Here is an 18,208-nt window from a genome sequence, read left to right on the forward strand (position 1 = left end):
TAAGTCGTTATAACGAGAAAACAACTCTCGTTATGTCGATATAACGAGAAAATAAGTCGTTATAGCGAGAAAACAACTCTCGTTATGTCGATATAACGAGAAAATTAAGTCGTTATAACGAGAAAACAACTCTCGTTATGTCGATATAATGAGAAAATAAGTCGTTATAACGAGACAACAAAAAGGAAAAAAAAATAATGCATGGCCGCTTAGATTTATGAACTTGAGTATCCAATTCTGTAATTGGAATTAACCCTAGTCATATTCTAAGTTTGCATTCGATTTTTTATTCATTTTGAGGAATACTGAATCTGTTTTTGTGCAGGAGAGATGAGTAAATACATGTTCATATTTAGTCTGGAACTACAGTAAGATCATGTAATGCCTTACTGTACTAGTTACTTAAAAATAGTAATCTGATTACATAACTTGCGTTACCTGTAACTTGTAACACTGTTAACGTCACCCAGAAATAACAATGCATTCCTCATTTACAAACCTCTATGACTTTCTTTCTTCAGCTGAACTTTGTGATCAGAAATGCTGTACATGAGATTCAAGCCTTGAATTTGACGTACTTCATAATTCATTTCTCTTTTGCAGATCACAAAGACGGTAAGAAGGATAAAGCGGGCCGGAGCATGTCTCTCACAGGTCCTGGACCAGTCAAAGGTAAAGACTCTGAACTTTAAGTGCTGCATGCGATCGTCTTGAGTTTGTGAAGCATCGGTGTGTTTCTCCGCTGCAGTGACGGAGTCGTTCTCATGGGAGGAGTATTTGAAAGAGACGTCGTCTGATCCCGCTCCTCCCAGCTGCTTCAGACAGGTGAGTCGTCTCGGTGAGGAATGATGGTTTGGCCATGTTTAAAGAACATTTAAAAAAAAAAAATTACATTTTAAACAGTTTTACATTTTAGTTTGTTCTGTGAATAAAAATCACATGAACCCTTTCCTCCATATTCTCACTATATCAGCCTATATGAGTCATAAAAGCCTGATGGATCAAATATGACACTCAAAAAAACCCACATATGCAAACTTTAGCTTTTTTACACTACCAGTCAAAAGTTTTTGAACAGTAAGATTTTAAAACATTTTCTGTTCACTGAGCCTGCATTTATTTGATCCAAACTACAGCAAACGCAGTAATATTGTGAAATATTTGTACTATTTTAAATAACATTTAATTTTTAAAATGTAATTTATTTCTGTGATGCACAGCTGTATTTTCAGCATCATTACTCCAGTCTTCAGTGTCACATGATCTTCAGAAATCATTCTAATATGCTGATCTGCTGCTTAAGAAACATTTATTATTATTATTATTATCATTATTATCATTATATTAAAATAGTTGAGTGCATTTTTTTCAGGATTCTTTTATGAATAGAAAGATCCAAAGATCAGCATTTATCTGAAATAAAAAGCTTTTGTAACATTATACACACTATTCCATTCAAAAGCTTGGAGTCAGTATACAGTGGGGAAAATAATTATTTGATCCCCTGCTGATTTTGTAAGTTTGACCAAAATACCGCCAAGGCAACAAAGGAGTGGCTCAAAAAGAAGCACATGAAGGTCATGTAGTGGCCTAGCCAGTCACCAGACCTTAATTCAATAGAAAATCTGTGGAGTGAGCTGAAATTTTGAGTTGCCAAGAAACCTTAAGGATTTAGAGAGAATCTTTAAAGAGGAGTGGAACAAAATCCCTCCTGAGATGTGTGCAAACCTGGTGACCAACTACAAGACACGTCTTACCTCTGTGCTTGCCAACAAGAGTTTCTCCACCAAGTTTTGCTTGGGGATCAAATACTTATTTGACTCACTGAAATGCAAATCAATTTATAACCTTTGAACAGTGTTTTTTTTTCTGGATTTTTTGCATGATATTCTCTCTATCCGTTAAAATAAAGCTACCATAAAAATTATAGACCCTTCATTTCTTTGTAAGTGGGCAAACTTACAAAATCACTAGGAGATCAAATAATTATTTTCCCCACTGTATATATATTAATATTTTATTTATTTATATATTTTTTAAATTAATACTTTTATTTAGCACGGATGCTTTAAATTGATCAGAAGCGATGATAAAGACGTTTATAATGTTACAAAAGATTTCTATTTCAGATAAATGCTGTTCTTCTGAACTTTATATTCATCAAATAAACTTGAAAAAAATCATACTCGGCTGTTTTCAACATAATAATATTAATAAATGTTTCTTGAGCAGCAAATGAGAATATTATACTGATTTCTGAAGGATCATGTGACACTGAAGACTGGAATAGTTATGCTGGAAATTCAGCTTTTTGATCATAGGAATAAATTACATTTTAAAATATATTCAAATAGAAAGCAGTTATTTTAAATAGTAAAATATTTCACTATATTACTGCTTTTGCTGTATTTTGGATCAAATAAATGCAGGCTTGGTGAGAAGAAGAACATTAAAGATCTTACTGTTCAAAAACTTTTGACTTGTAGTGTATATTTTTCAGATTATTATTTTATAATAAATAATAATTCAAATGCAAACCTATCAAAATAATTCATAGCATGTTAATACGGAGTGTTTGTTCTGCAGTCTCGGATTCCTCCCTCCAACGACTTCAAGGTGGGAATGAAGCTGGAGGCCCGGGACCCTCGTAACTCCACCTCCACCTGCATCGCCACGGTGATGGGCTTGATGGGCGCGAGGCTCCGCCTCCGTCTGGACGGCAGCGACAGCACCAACGACTTCTGGCGATTAGTCGACTCCGCCGACATCCAGCCAATCGGAACCTGCGAGAAGAACGGAGACATGCTGCAGCCGCCGCTGGGTACGAGTGATGTCACTTCCTCTCCACAGCCGATCCTAGAAGAATGAATCATCTAATGCAGAGTTAATGTTTAATATGAGTTGTACAAACAAGTGGACAAATATAGCGACTGATTTGACTACGTGGCCTTATTTCCATAAGGCTGTTTTACAGAGGGACTGTCCGTTTTAATTTTTAACTTAAAGGGGTCATATGATGCGATTTCAAGTTTTGCTTTCTCCACAGGTCTGATGCTGTGTTACTTTAGTATCATTATAACACTATCACAGTCTTTATATTTTGAATTACCTTTTTTTATGTTTTCGGTTTTCAGTTTCATTTTAGATAACGTTTTTGTAATTTTGCTGTGTTTCAGTCGTTTCTATTTCTTTTTTTAAAGTATGTTTATTTCGTTTTTATTCATATTTATTTCAGTTTTTGTTGTAGTAATCTTAGTACTTCAGGTTAAACTAAACGATAAAGAGAAATTTTGCCTCTGCAACCAACTGAAATAAAACAAGTGTAGGTTTTTTATATTTTATTTCAATTAACGTAAATTATATCCTCTTCTCTAATGTCTTCAGCTTCCTGTTTTTAATAAGTATTTATTAATATTTATTTTATTGCTTATGTAGTATTATTGATATTTTGTAATAAATTTCCATGTTTTCATGTTCATTTTAATTGTAGTTCGTTTTGGCAATTTTGTTGCATTTTTTTAAATTTCTATCAGTTTTTTTTAATGTTTAGTTTTATTTTAGTTTTAGTGATTTTAGTACATCACCTTAAACTAAACAAAAAAGAAAGAATTAGCTTTTTTTATTCTCCCATTTTCCATCTTCACTTTAATTTCAGTTTACATTTTTAGTTAGTTTTTGCAATTTTGCTGTGTATTTTAGCGTTTTCTATTCGTTTTTTTAAATGTCTTTTTTTATTTCTCCATTTAAAATTTTAGCACTTCATCTTAAACCAAACAAAAATTAGAACGTTTTCCTTTACAACTAACTGAAATAATTAGCTTTTATATTATATCAATTTTATTGCTAATAATGTTTATTTTATTTCAAGTAACAAATGTTTTTCAGTATTTATATTTCATTTTAGTTAACGATAACAGCACTGGTCTGACAAAGAAAATTACATCCTTTTCTCTAATGTCGCCTGCCTTCCTGTTTTAATTAGTACTTATTAATATTACTTGTATTTTATTACTACCTTAGAGTTTATTAATATTTTAAATTTTTTCATGTTTTTATGTTTAGTTTTTTGTTTTGTTTATATGCCTATTTAGATTTTATTCATTTTCATTTCTGTTTTAGGTGCAGTAATATTAGTACTTCAACTTAAACTAAATGAAAATTAAGTTTTTTAGTATTCCATTAGATTTTTACACTTTATTTTAATTACCGATTTTTTTTAATTACCGTATGTTTTTCTTTTTAGTATTTTTAGTTTTACAACATTAGTCTGTTGCAGGAAATGAGACCAGGAGCTTCCTGTTTTGCCGGTTTCCCGTCTTCTGCTTCGACTGTTGTTCAGAATGAAGGTGCTCACATTCGAGCAGAATCATAATTGCGTCTCTCTCCCTCGTTTCCTCAGGATTCAGGATGAACGCCTCGTCGTGGCCCATGTTTCTCCTGAGGACCCTTAATGGAGCGGAAATAGCACCTGCCACGGCGTTTCAAAAGGTGCTGGACCTCTTCAGAGAGAGAATTCATTTACACGGATGACAGAGTCACATCATGCAATCACATTAAAAGGTTTTGGTGACACTGACGCTCTGTAACTCTATCAGGAGCCGCTGCGGCCGCCCCAGAACGTCCTCAAGCCCGGCATGAAGCTGGAGGCCGTGGACAAGAAGAACCCGTACCTGATCTGTCCGGCCACCATCGGCGAGGTGAAGGGGGAAGAGGTGTTCGTGATGTTTGACGGCTGGAGGGGGGCGTTCGATTACTGGTGCCGCTATGACTCCAGGGACATGTTCCCTGTGGGCTGGTGCACCGTCACCAAACACAGCCTGCAGCCGCCCGGAAACAGCAGTGAGTGACCGCTGCACAAATCACCGAATGCTGTAGATTAGTTGTCATAAGCCACTTTTCCACCAAAATTACCTGGAACAATTTGTCCCAGGAACTTTTTTCCCCTGGACCTGTTGCTGTCTGCTTTTCCATCTCGATCTAGGGTGCTTTCACACTTGGGTCGATTGCTCCCCCTTGCTCCCCCCTCCCCCTGCCCCCGCTGGACTGCGTTCATATTATATAATTTGGACCCGAACCGCAGTTCGTTTGCGTCATCAAGCCAGCAGCTGTTTACCCCGTGGCTTAGTAACGACCAGTGTTGGGGAAAGTTACTTTTAAAAGTAATGCATTACAATATTGCGTTACTCCCTAAAAAAGTAACTAATTACGTTACTTAGTTACTTTTTATGGAAAGTACTGCGTTATATTACTTTTGCGTTACTTTCGCGTTACTTTTTAAATATACGCAGGGCTTGATTGTTTTTAATATAAGAAGTTCTATTTATAGCAAATATAAAAGCCCTTCCACACCAAAAAGTGTAATGAATAAACCTCAGGCTGAAGCACAAGTAAACTCACGTCTGTACAGTAGAACGCAGGAGAAGAAACACTCTTCAGCAATAAAAAAAACGAAGCACAATTGTTAGTTTATCGAAAGTTATTTTTGCTTATTAGTATGGTTGAACTGGATCATCAAAGGTCAGCAGCAAAGACATTAGTTAATAAAATGGGATTAGATACATTTGTGTTATTTAACATATTTAATTATTGCAGGTTTGCGTCATATTCTGAAATTAATTCATTTTGATGAATACTAAATCTGTTTTTTGTGAGTGGGATGAATTAATGCACATTCACATTTAGTCTAGAACTACATCATGTTCACACAGCGCACACAACGCCTCTGTACTCCCGATTTCTCCCAATATGGGGACAGGAGAGCTGTCAGTCAATAAATGGGAAAACAAAGTAACTGGCATTACTTTTTTGAAAAAGTAACTCAGATATTTTCTTTAAAAATTAAAAAAGTAATGCGTTACTTTACTAGTTACTTGACAAAAGTAATCTGATTACGTAACTCTTGTTACTTGTAATGCGTTACCCCCAACACTGGTAACGACGGCGCAGGAGAAAGCGGCAAATGCATAACATTGCTCTCTGCACTTTTATATATTTACGTTTTTGAACCGTTCGTTTTGTTTACAAAGCTTCGGTACATAACGGCGCTTACGTCTTGTCTTACGAATGTACTGCAGCTGCAGACTCTGAAGGCGAACAGAAATGAGATATACAGCTCTCTGTTTGCAGCGAGCCAGTCACGCTCGTCAGGAAAGTGACACACATTTTTTATCAAGCAATACGTTATTAATAGCAGTTCATTTCTACGATTTGGTACGATTGTGTTCACATCAGCAGCGATCACATGAACCGTACACCAGACAACCCTTTTTAAGTGGACTCGGGTACGGTTCGCGGGTGCGCACCCGGGTTCGGAAGACTGTGTTCACATCATCCAAACGAACCGAACGTCAATCGAACCGGTGTGCGCCCCAAAAGTGCAAGTGTGAAAGCACCCTACCGTGAAGAACAGGCAAATAGTCTGGTGACGTAGGTCTGCGTGCGTTTCTCAATACCAAGTACGCAAATTTCGGACTTGCGTCCTCGGTAGCTCGCGAGTTCGACTCATCCCGCGGACGGGACGACGCAAGTCCGGTAATTCTGCAAACAGCAGCGTACTTGATAACGTCAGTCAGCTTGCCTTGGCTACTGCTATTTTCATCACTGTATTTACAATAAGACGAAATGTGATATCAAACACCACTGCCTCTTTTCGGTTTCGTCGAAATATATTAATAGCCGCAGAAATGTAGTTCAGAAAACGTACATACATTACAATGAAACTAAATATTATATCAAACAGTATCGCCTCTTTTCATGCTCATTTTAACATATTAATAAATTAATAGAATAAAGAAGACCAAAGATTACCTGTTAGATTTACCCAAAACGAATGACATCTTATGTTTAACCACTACAGAGACATCAGAGAACAGCGGCAAATGTCAGAAGGACTAGCCGAGGTGAGGCTGCTCTCGTCTGGAAACATGAGCACTGAGCTCACATCTCCGAAATCAGAAAAGCACATTTTCAAATAGGCGTTGTCTTTATAAATAAACCGCAGATTTGATTTTTAAGCATCTACATTCTCGCCTGAAATACTCTTAAAACTACATTTCATTACACAATAACAGTAATATTTTTAAAAAATTATGCGAATAAATGGTGGTTGAAATGCAATGCTGCATGAGCTCAACCGATCAGCATGCTCAGAGCCCAAGTCCCGCCCCCGAAAGTTCCGGACCTTTGAAAAAGTACTACCTCGTGAGCAGGGACTTTCTAAGGGGCACATTTTTACTCGGTACACACCGAGTACCGGCCCAAAGTCCCTAGTTCCTGAGGAAAGTTCCTGCGTTGGAAACAGGGCTGTAGATGCAAACTCCTCACCTTCTTACAAGCGTACTTGTGATCTAACAAGGGTAAATAAAGAACTGTTAGTCTGACTAGTCTTGAAAAGTTAGTCATCTAATTTTGTTTCTTCAAGACTGGTCTTAACTTTTCAAATTCAGTTATGAAAAGGTAGACTGGTGTTATTTGTATTTGCATTGTACACCTTGGCAACTGCTAGTTGGTCAAACTAGTATGCAACTGACCCCTGGTTGTTTCAGTAAGTTTTGTATAGTATTTTCTTTACTCTTTACTTCAAAAACTACGTCTAGAAGGGTAATATTTGATGTATTTGAGGTCTGAGATGTGGGAACGGTGAAGAGAGAGAGGGCAAACATTTTACATTTAAGGTCAGCATTGCTGTATAATCAGCCAATATTGTCTAGCACTTAATCTTTTATAACATGGGATTTTGACCAAATATATTCAATCTTGATTTTTGTCAAATGTTGCAACAAGATGTTAAAAAATGTTGTTGTTTATTTTTGAAAAATTAGAGTTGGTAAAACTCTAGGCAAAAAAATAAATAAAATTATATATAAAAATAAACTTTAAAGTAACTACAAATGAGCATGTAAAGCAAATATCTTTAAAAGCAATCCCTTTCTAACTTCCAACTTCAACATTTCTCATTTTCATTTAAGTTGAAACTTTTCATCATATATATATATATATATATTTATATTTTTTTCAGCTGTATTTCGACTAACAAAAGTGTTTTAAATAGTTTGTTAACAATAACAAGTTCAGCTTAACTGTCAATCATTCCTGTTGTCATGACAACCCACACAATGACCCCGCCTTCACTGTTGTGAACAATCTCACGCTGAATTCTAATGATTTAATTAGGAATGATTAATTATCATAATTGCGTCTACAGTTAGCGGTATTGAGTAAAGCTCTCACAGCGAGACTGATGCATTTGACTGGGTTTTCAGATTTGCGATCCGTATTTAATCTTTTAAATTTCACATGTGGACCCTCCAAAAATATATGTGATGATTGGGATAGCATACTGGCAATCTAGTTAGCACGTACAGTATATTGTGTGCAATACATAATGTCATTTTTGCTACTGAAGGTGAACATTTCACTCTAATACTAACAAGAATGGATCGCGAAAGTAAGGACAGTCTTCAGAAAACGCTTTATTTGGCCGACCAGAATCAGAACGATTTTATAATGATCTGTAAAATAAAACACACTGAAGTCATGAATTAGCTTGGATTGAATCCAGATCTGGTGTTTTAAATGGAGTCAGTCTGAGCCTTAGATGATGATATACACATTTCCATTAATGTTCATTCGGCCGCAGCTGGAATTCATTTGGAGTTTGCAGAAAATTTTCCCCAAATTATACAAACCTCCGGATCTCGTGTTGCAGTGTTTGTAATTCCGCACCGCATGTTGTGTTGCGAATTACTGACATTTGTTTAAAGGATTTGTTTTGGATCTAGATCATATGGAATGACCTGCGCTGTTTGTTTTTTTGTAGCCCATCCAAGTAATTATGTGTAAATGAGATAATTAGCGAGCGAGCCGTGCGGGTCAGGAGGGATTCGAGAGTTTGTGTGAAAATAAACAAATCGCACACGTAGACACGCACATCTGTGAGAAAAGATAGAGAATAACCAGAGAAACGGGACAGACGGAGAGGAAAGTGGTGAGAGTGTTTACAGTACAGACCGACGACTAGAAAAATGCGTTTAACTGAGACACACACATCAGACAGACCAACACACTTAAATTAGAAGTCTCTTAAGTTAGAATTCTAATTAGAAAATAGAAGACTGCATGAAATGTCTTAATGAGCGTGGGATTCTTTTCTGTGCTTTGTGACATTCAGGTGGGACATGTCAAAGTGTCTAATTTATTATATTAAAAAATCATACTGTCAGTCATCAAGGATGCATTAAAGTGATCAAAAGTGACAGTAAAGACATTTAGAATGTTACAAAAGATTTCCGTTTTCTATTCATCAAAGAATCCTGAAAAATGAAATGTATCACAGTGTCCACAAAAATATTGGGCAGCACAACTGTTTTTCAGCATTGATAATAATCAGAAATGTTTCTTGGATCATGTGACACTGAAGACTGGAGTAACGATGCTGAAAATGCAGGTTTTACCAGAGCAATCGATTACATTAATAATGTTTTTTTTACCATGTTTTTGTTGTACTGTACTGTAGGGTAGTGGGTCGTGTTAAAACTCTGTCTGTGTGATCGCTGCCATATGCTTGAGTACAAGCATGTCAGATCTCTGGCAAACTCTTTTTCCTCCCGCATGCCCTCTAATTGAATTATACTGGAGTTATTTAGGGTAAACTTATACTCATATCCACAGCCACACACTGACACACTCACTGTGCGTTAAAGGACAGGATGTGTTCAGATGGAAGTGTGTGTGTGTGTTTGGTCACGCACTTTCCACAGATATGCTACAAAATAGGGCTCCTGTTTATTTAACAAATGGAGGCCATACTAAATATTATATGAGCTGTTCTAAATATGTTATATTCATTCTAAATGCAGGTATTTTATTTGCAGTTTTTGCAATACTTGTTACAAAAATTTGGGACGTAGGTCCTGTTTTCTAGCAATAAATATCAAAGAAACATGCAATAACAGCCTCTTTGTATGCATCACATTGTGACAGATTCGTTATATTCATTCTAAATGCAGGTATTTTATTTGCAGTTTTTGCAATACTTGTTACAAATTTTGGGACGTAGGTCCTGTTTTCTAGCAATAAATATCAAAGAAACATGCAATAACAGCCTCTTTGTATGCATCACATTGTGACAGATTCATGAAGCAATCAGAGGCATGACAATAAGATTATACTGCCACAGTGTATCTACCAAAATAATCAGTCTATATAACCATAAATAAACTATACAGTAGAACTTTAGAAATCAGACTATAAAACCAAAATCATCAGACCATAAGACCCAATAATCTACCAATATACATAACCAAACTACTTAACCAAGACTACATAACCAAAATAATGACATAATATAACCACAACAATCAGACAACATAGCCAAGTTATCTGACTAAATAACTACAACAATTAGACTGTATAACATAAGTAGACTTTACACAGTAACTGCAGTATTCAGACTATATAACCATAAGTAGCCACAATTATCAGACCATACGACCACAATAATCAGACTATATAGCCACTATGATCAGACTATATAACCATTAGTAGACTATATATAGTTACTGCATTAATCAGACTATATAACCATAAGTAGACTATATATAGTAACTTTAGTAATCAGACTATATAACCATAATAAGTAGACTATGTTTAGTTACTGCAGTAATCAGATTATATAACCACAATAATAAAACCACATAACTGTAAGTAGACTATATAACCACAATAATCAGACTATATAACCATAAGTAGACTATATATAGTTACTCCAGTAATCTAGACTATATAACCACAATTAGACTATATATAGGAACTGCAGTAATCAGATTATGTAACCAATAATCATCTATATAACTACTATGATCAGACTACATAACCACAATAATCAGAGTATATATCAGCTATGATCAGACTACATAAGCATTTTTTATTATTATTATTATTTACATTTTCCTTTATTTTTCCCATTTTGCAGTCACCGTTCCAAAACCAGGTCCTACACCTTCCTCATCCTCTTCCTCTAACCCTAAACCGCCCCGGCGCTCCATGCCGTCTCCCTACCGCCTGCCGACTCCTCTTCCTCAACTCCCTGTGCGGAAGGGCATTAGGGGACGGCGGCCAAAAAGCGAAACCATCGCGTTGCTGAAAGCCCTGGCCGCTTCCACTGCAGCCCAGGACACAGAAGATCAAGGGGAAGCCATGCCCCAAACCACGCCCATTTCCCAGCATCCCCTGCGTCCATACAAGAAGAGGGGACCTAAACCGGGCAGTAAGGTAGCATTAAAGGACATTTGTGTGGATTTATAAAGGACTGTCACATTAGATAAGGTTGTGAAGGGTGTCATTTGGTGAAATACTTAAGCAGATAGTGATTTTGTTTCTCAGAGGAAGCCCAGACTCCTCCAGAGTGCCATGTCTATAGCAGCCAGCTCAGACTCCAGGGTACCCATGACTCAGATGCCCAGCGATGGACTCTCTCTGGGATCCCCCTCATCTGTGGTGTCTACTGGTAATAAAATGAGCTTGTTTACAAATATAACTGCTAGTGTGCCACAAAAGAGGACAGTCTGACTTCTTGAACACTATATGACTACATAACCACAATAATCAGACTACGTAGCCACAGTGATCAGATGATTTTACCAGAGGTAAATAATCTGTTTATGTAACCATAATAAGACTGTAAAAGTTAAGTAATCAAAAACCACAATTATCAGACCATAGGACCTAATAATCAGACTACATAACCAAAATGAGACAATATACCTAAAGTAAACTGACTACATAACCACAATATTCACATAACATAGCCACGATGATCAGATTATATTATCTGACTAAATAACCACAATAATCAGACTATATTTAATTCAGACTATGACAATAATAATCAGACTATATAACCACATTTATCATATAACCATAATAAGTAGGCTATATACAGCAACTGCAGTAATCAGACTTTGTAACCACAATTATCAGACTATGGCCATAATAATCAGCCTATATAGCCACTATGAACAGAATACATAAGCACAATAATCAGACATTATAACTACAGTAGTCAGACTATATAACCACAATTATTAAGCTGTATAACCATAAAAAGTAGACTATGTACAGTAACTTCAGTAATCAGATCATGTAACTGCAATTATCAGACCATATAATCAGACTATATAACCACTTTGATCAGACTACATAACCACAATAATCAGACATTTTAACTACTGTAATCAGGCAATAGAACCCCAATTATCAGACTGCATAACCATAATAAGTAGAATATATATAGTAACTGCAGTAATCCGACTATGTAACCACGGTTATCAGACCAAATTACCTTAATAATCAGACTATATAGCCACTATGATAAGACTAGATAACCACAATAATCAGACATTATAACTACATTAATCAGACTATGTAACCACAGTTATCAGACCATATGACCTTAATAATCAGATTATATAGCCACTATGATAAGGCTAAATAACCACAATAAACAGACATAACTACAGTAATCAGACTATATAACCACTTTGATCAGACTACATAACCACAATAATCAGACATTATAACTACAGTAATCAGACTATATAATCACAATTATCAGACTGCATAACCATAAGTAGACTATATACAGTAACTGCAGAAATCAGACTATATAACCACAATTATCAGACTGCATAACCATAATAATTAGACTATATACAGTAACTGCAGTAATCAGACTATATAGCCACTATGATAAGACTAGATAACCATAATAATCAGACAGTATAACTACAGTAATCAGACTATATAACCACTTTGATCAGACTACATAACCACAATAATCAGACATTATAACTACAGTAATCAGACTATATAACTACAATAAGTAGACTATAAACAGTAACTGCAGTAATCAGACTGTAACCACTATGATAAGACTAGATAACCACAATAATCTTTTCAGATCCATTTGAATGCATTTGGTCATAATGTTTCTGTTCAGTAATGTTTACACATGCCTGTACTGACTGTTTCCATCAGTGTGCGTATATGTGAACAAACACGGGAACTGCGGCCCACATCTGGACCGTAAGCAGGTTCAGAGACTGCCGGATCACTTCGGGCCGGAGGCGGTGAATCTGGTTCTGCAGCAGACGGTTCAGGCTTGCCTGGACTGTGCGTACCAGCCCAAAGTGCTTCTGGGATGCCTGCTGAGCCAAGGAGGTGGAGGAGAGGTGGTCAGAGGTGCTGATGAGTGTTTAACAACAAAACTGATTCGATATGATTTTAAAACACTCACAATAATGAAGTACTGGTTTGTCTCTCTAGTCCGAACAGATGGCGGGAAGCGGTTGGTGAAGCTGCCATCAGCGTCGAGCGCCGGGTTTGTGTTGCGCTTCCTGGAGCGAGTGTGTCGACACCTGCAGTGTGATAATCTGTTCAGCAGTCAACCGTTCAGTCCACACAACACCTACGACCGCGCTAAATCAGGTATATTTATGGGCTCAGACTGGCCACAAGAGTGTCTGGTATTCTGATGCTGTGAAATGTCACTTTATTTTGTTTATGAATAATTAACTAAAAAATAATTTCTTCATTTACTCACCTTCAAGTTGCTTAAGTTGTTAGGCCAAATGTTAACTAATGTATTGTTGACTAAAACTATTAAAAATCATTCTCGTTTGAAGAGGAATATAAATATTAAATAAAATACAAGGTGAAAAACGAAAAATTAACTAAAATGAAAATATAAACTGAAAATACTGTATATCAATAGCCATTTCAAAATATTAATAAAATAAAATTTGCTAAATAAAATGAATTAAATAAGATTACAACACACTACAATTTAATTACAATTAAACTAATAAAAATCGAAATATTAATAAATCCTATAATAGTATATAAATGATACTAAAAATGAATAAAACAAAAAAGCAAATAATTTACTAAAACTAAAATAAATAATGAAAATAAGATAATTTAAAATATTAATAAATACTATAATAGTATATAAATAGTACTAAAAACTAATAAAATGACACAAAATTACTACAAAAAAAATATGCAAACAAAAATATAAAACTACTAAAACCAAATTAAAATGAAACTGAAAATAAAAACTAATACAAAATATGAATAAATACCATAATTGTATCAAAAGAATACTAAAAACAAATAAAAATGGCAAAAACATTCAAATGTAAATCAAAAAAATAAAAATGAAAACTGAAAATATAAAATTAAAATTAAAAGCTATGTAAATGTAATACTATAGAAATAATACTAAAAGCACGAAAAATTACAACGCACATAAAAATACTAAAATTAAAATGAAATCTGAAAAGATAAAAATAAAAGCCAATTCAAAATATTAATAAATACTATAATAGTATATATTGTAAATAAAACTAAAAACGAATAAAATGACAAAAGCACATAAAATGACTAACACTAAAATGAAAACAGAAAATATGAATACTATACTATTACAATACTATTAAACTGGTGTGTAAATAATACTAAAATAACACTGGTGACAATCTTCTAAACTCTTTTGTGTTGCACAGAAGTCAGTCATACAGATTTGGGAGGACAGTAGCGAGTACATGACGGAGTTTGATGTTATTTTTGTGTGTGCTTTGTTTAGTTAAAGAGGAGATGTTGTCAGACGGTCCGTCTCTGAACAGAGGCGTGAAGCGGATCTCCAGAGACTCTCCGCCGTACTGCGCTCCTCTCTCCCCGAAACTCCTGCACACAGACACACACCCATCAGAAGGTACAGCAAACGTTAACTTTTGAGATGCATGCTGCATTTATTTAAGTCGTTTATCTAATAGAACGGTTTTGTTCAGTGCGATTTCTAAAGGAATATGAAAAGAATTTCAGTCCGACTTTATTTCAGGTGGCCTTAACTACTATGTCCTTACATCAAAAAATAAGTACAATGTACTTATTGTGTTCATATTGTATTGCAAAATACTTCTGCTGCTATTGAGGTGGGATACGGGTACGGTTAGGGACAGGTTTGGTGGTCTGGGTAGGTTTAAGGGTGGGTTAAGGTGTAAGGGATGGGTCAACAGTGTAATTATAAATGTAATTACAGAAATTAATTACAGATGTAAAATACAAGTACACTGTAAAAACATGTATGTACACAATAACTGCATTGTACGAAATTATTAATTTCAAATGTAAGTACATAGTAGTTAAGACCACCTAATATAAAGAGGGACCGAATTTTGTACTGAATTATGAAGAGTTATGTGTGTGTTTGTGTATGTGTGTGTGTGTGTGTTTGTGTGTGTGTGTGTGTGTATATGTATGTGTGTATGTGTGTGTGTATGTGTGTGTGTGTGTGTGTGTTTGTGTGTGTGTGTGTGTGTGTGTGTGTAGCGGAGACTCTTCCTGCAGAGCAGAATGGATTACTGAAGGAGCAGCGCTTCATGGACTCCGCCTCTAATTCCATGACGCCCCGCCCACAGACCTTGAGAAGCACCTCAGAGTACCAATCACCACCCAGCAGCCCGTATTACCATGGCAACGGCCCGCCTCTACGCAGACAGGCCTCCAACCCCCTCACACAGACACACAGACGAGTGGAGGGTGAGACGTCACTGAGATAATATCAGATTACATTCAGAATTTGAATTAGTCTTCATTTAGCATTTTCTGTTTTCATTTGAATTTCAGTTCAAGTTTTAGTAATTTTATTGTGTTTTTGTCATTTTTTAATGTCTGTAGTTTTATCAATTTATATTTTCAATTTAGTAAATTAACTATGAAAATGAGAAATAAAGCTGAAATAAAGTTTTAGTTCCAGTGAACTATAATAAACCCGTCGCAGACCCTTATAATTACAAATCAGCTGTCATTAGAACTGAGAGTCAGAACTATCGTTTTGTTTTACTAGTTTAAATGTTGTGAATCTTTCGCTTTTTTATTGTAAATAATAAAAAAAATAGTCTAAAAATAAATGAAATTATGAAACAAATTAAATCATAAAAAATACAGAAAAAGATTAAATATGTAATTTCTTTAACGGCATATCATGCAACTATTGTCATCAGAAAACCACAAAGATTTGTTGTTAAATTATTGAAATATTGAGGAAAATATTTCAGTATTACAAATATTTAGTATATATTTATGTGCATGCTAATATTTTATGTTTTTATCTTAAATACCAGGTAAATACTGCTCAGATTTTTTTTATATCAATATTACGTTCAATATTATACATGTATTTAAATTAAAGTATAAATATTAAAAGTATGTACTTTATTATAAGTATAATTATAAATATTATAAGTATACACTTTATTCACTATAATATATATATATATATATATATATATACACACACATTTAAAAAAAATATATATATATATATTTATATTTATACATATATAGATAGATAGATAGATAGATAGATAGATAATATATACATATATATATATATATATATATATATATATACACACACATTTTCCAAAAAAAATACTTCTTAAACTATTTATATTTATTTGCATGCCATATTTTGTATATCTATTTTTGGTAAATAAATCATTTTAAATTATTTCATTTGTAAAGCATTTCAATCACTGGATCATACAAAATAGATATTAGCACATGGTTATTTAATATATAAACCATTTTAGGATCAAAATTTTGACAGAAATAACTATATTAAAATACATTCTGTTTCAGTCTACGGTGTAGTACATCAAACTCCATTTCAGAAGAGCAAGTCTTGTTTTTCAGGTTACGACACCTTTAAGACCTTCCTCACATCTCCGTAACGCTCACATACACGTCTCAGAAAACCTGAGAGAAACATCAGAGACTGACAGCAGAATGAAGAAAGAAAGCGCATTAGTATAATCACGTTAGCATCTCTCTCTCTTTCCAGCCGCCAGCTCTACCACGGGTCCCGAGACGGCGGCAGCGGCGGCGGACCTTCCCAGAATCCCCGGCAGGAGCCCGTCTTCCTGGTCCATAGAGGAAGTGATGCAGTTTGTGCGGGACGCAGACCCAACAGCACTGGCTCCGCACGCAGAGCTCTTCAGAAAACACGTCAGTAGTGATGTTCAATTTGAACTCATCTTTAATACGAGCGAGGGATTCGTTCAGTTCGTGTAGAAATGTTCAGTTCACTTCTCGAGTCTTGATTCGTTCATTCTTTTGTCATGTGACGTGACAGCAGTTTTGGATACAGAAATGAGTTAATAATTCCCAACCTTCCTTACAAACGCATACGGATGTAACGGTATGAAAATTTGTGACCAAAAATGATCACGGTTATCGGTATTATCACGGTATTGTTAAAACGTGCTGGAACACGCTTACAGTTATGTGATGCTTTTCTGGTCTCAAATTGTAGCTTTTTTATTTCTATTTATACATTTGTAAATTTCTGTCATGATGGTTAGCATAATGTGGTAATAAAGAGGCTTTAAACTTGATCAGTATGATGAGGAAAGATCACTCTGATAAAGCGAAGATACCTGTATAATAACAGTATAGTTATTACTAATTTGTATTTGTTGTAAGATACTGAGCCGGGAAGCGGGCACGTGACAAAAGAACGAACAACTCGAACCCGAAGACTCGAGAGATGAACTAATCAGTTCTGTCTCCGGTACAGACTGCATAGCTTTAGTTTATGGGGATGTGACGTGACAAAAGAACGAACGATACAGATCGGAAACTAATAGACTGCATCGTCCGAAACAATGAATCAATCGTTTCTGTTTCTCATCATCTGGCCTTGGTTGCATTATAGGTTCATTGCATTAACAGTCTTATTCGAAACATCGCATTAGTAGACGTGTCGTGGAATTTGGCTATTAACATGTAACATTTTAATTATATTCTGCTGAAAAGAATGAAATGACTCGGAAAAAGATTCGTTCATTTAGATGATTCTGTAAAATGATCCGATTTTCCCATCTCTACTTCACGTGCTCTCTGCGCTTTTTCTCTGCCTGTAAATCAAGCGCAGCACGAGGGAGAGCGGGAACATGTGTCGTCTGTGTTTAGACTCAGGCGAGATTCACACACACACACACACACTCACTCACTCACTCACTCACACTCACACGCACACAGACACACATACTCACTCACTCACTCACACACACACACACACTCACACACGCTCACACACTCCCACACACACACACACACACACACACACACACACACTCTCACA

General features: G+C 35.4%; 1 protein-coding gene across 1 annotated transcript in view; it reads left to right on the forward strand.

The window, feature by feature from the left end:
* The window catches only part of LOC107564407 (polycomb protein SCMH1-like), a 44,128-nt gene that overhangs the window by 12,665 nt on the left and 13,255 nt on the right, over nucleotides 1–18,208 (forward strand). The window contains exons 2-13 of the mRNA XM_016249498.1: nucleotides 604–672; nucleotides 749–825; nucleotides 2,587–2,821; nucleotides 4,400–4,488; nucleotides 4,596–4,839; nucleotides 10,973–11,271; nucleotides 11,383–11,506; nucleotides 13,036–13,239; nucleotides 13,324–13,485; nucleotides 14,645–14,773; nucleotides 15,391–15,600; nucleotides 16,907–17,070. Coding sequence (XP_016104984.1) covers nucleotides 642–672; nucleotides 749–825; nucleotides 2,587–2,821; nucleotides 4,400–4,488; nucleotides 4,596–4,839; nucleotides 10,973–11,271; nucleotides 11,383–11,506; nucleotides 13,036–13,239; nucleotides 13,324–13,485; nucleotides 14,645–14,773; nucleotides 15,391–15,600; nucleotides 16,907–17,070 — 1,968 coding nt within the window. The 5' untranslated portion in view covers nucleotides 604–641. The remainder of the gene's footprint in view (nucleotides 1–603; nucleotides 673–748; nucleotides 826–2,586; nucleotides 2,822–4,399; nucleotides 4,489–4,595; nucleotides 4,840–10,972; nucleotides 11,272–11,382; nucleotides 11,507–13,035; nucleotides 13,240–13,323; nucleotides 13,486–14,644; nucleotides 14,774–15,390; nucleotides 15,601–16,906; nucleotides 17,071–18,208) is intronic.

Source organism: Sinocyclocheilus grahami, unplaced genomic scaffold (assembly GCF_001515645.1).
Source record: "Sinocyclocheilus grahami isolate Dianchi unplaced genomic scaffold, SAMN03320097.WGS_v1.1 scaffold932.1, whole genome shotgun sequence".
Taxonomy (NCBI): domain Eukaryota; kingdom Metazoa; phylum Chordata; class Actinopteri; order Cypriniformes; family Cyprinidae; genus Sinocyclocheilus; species Sinocyclocheilus grahami.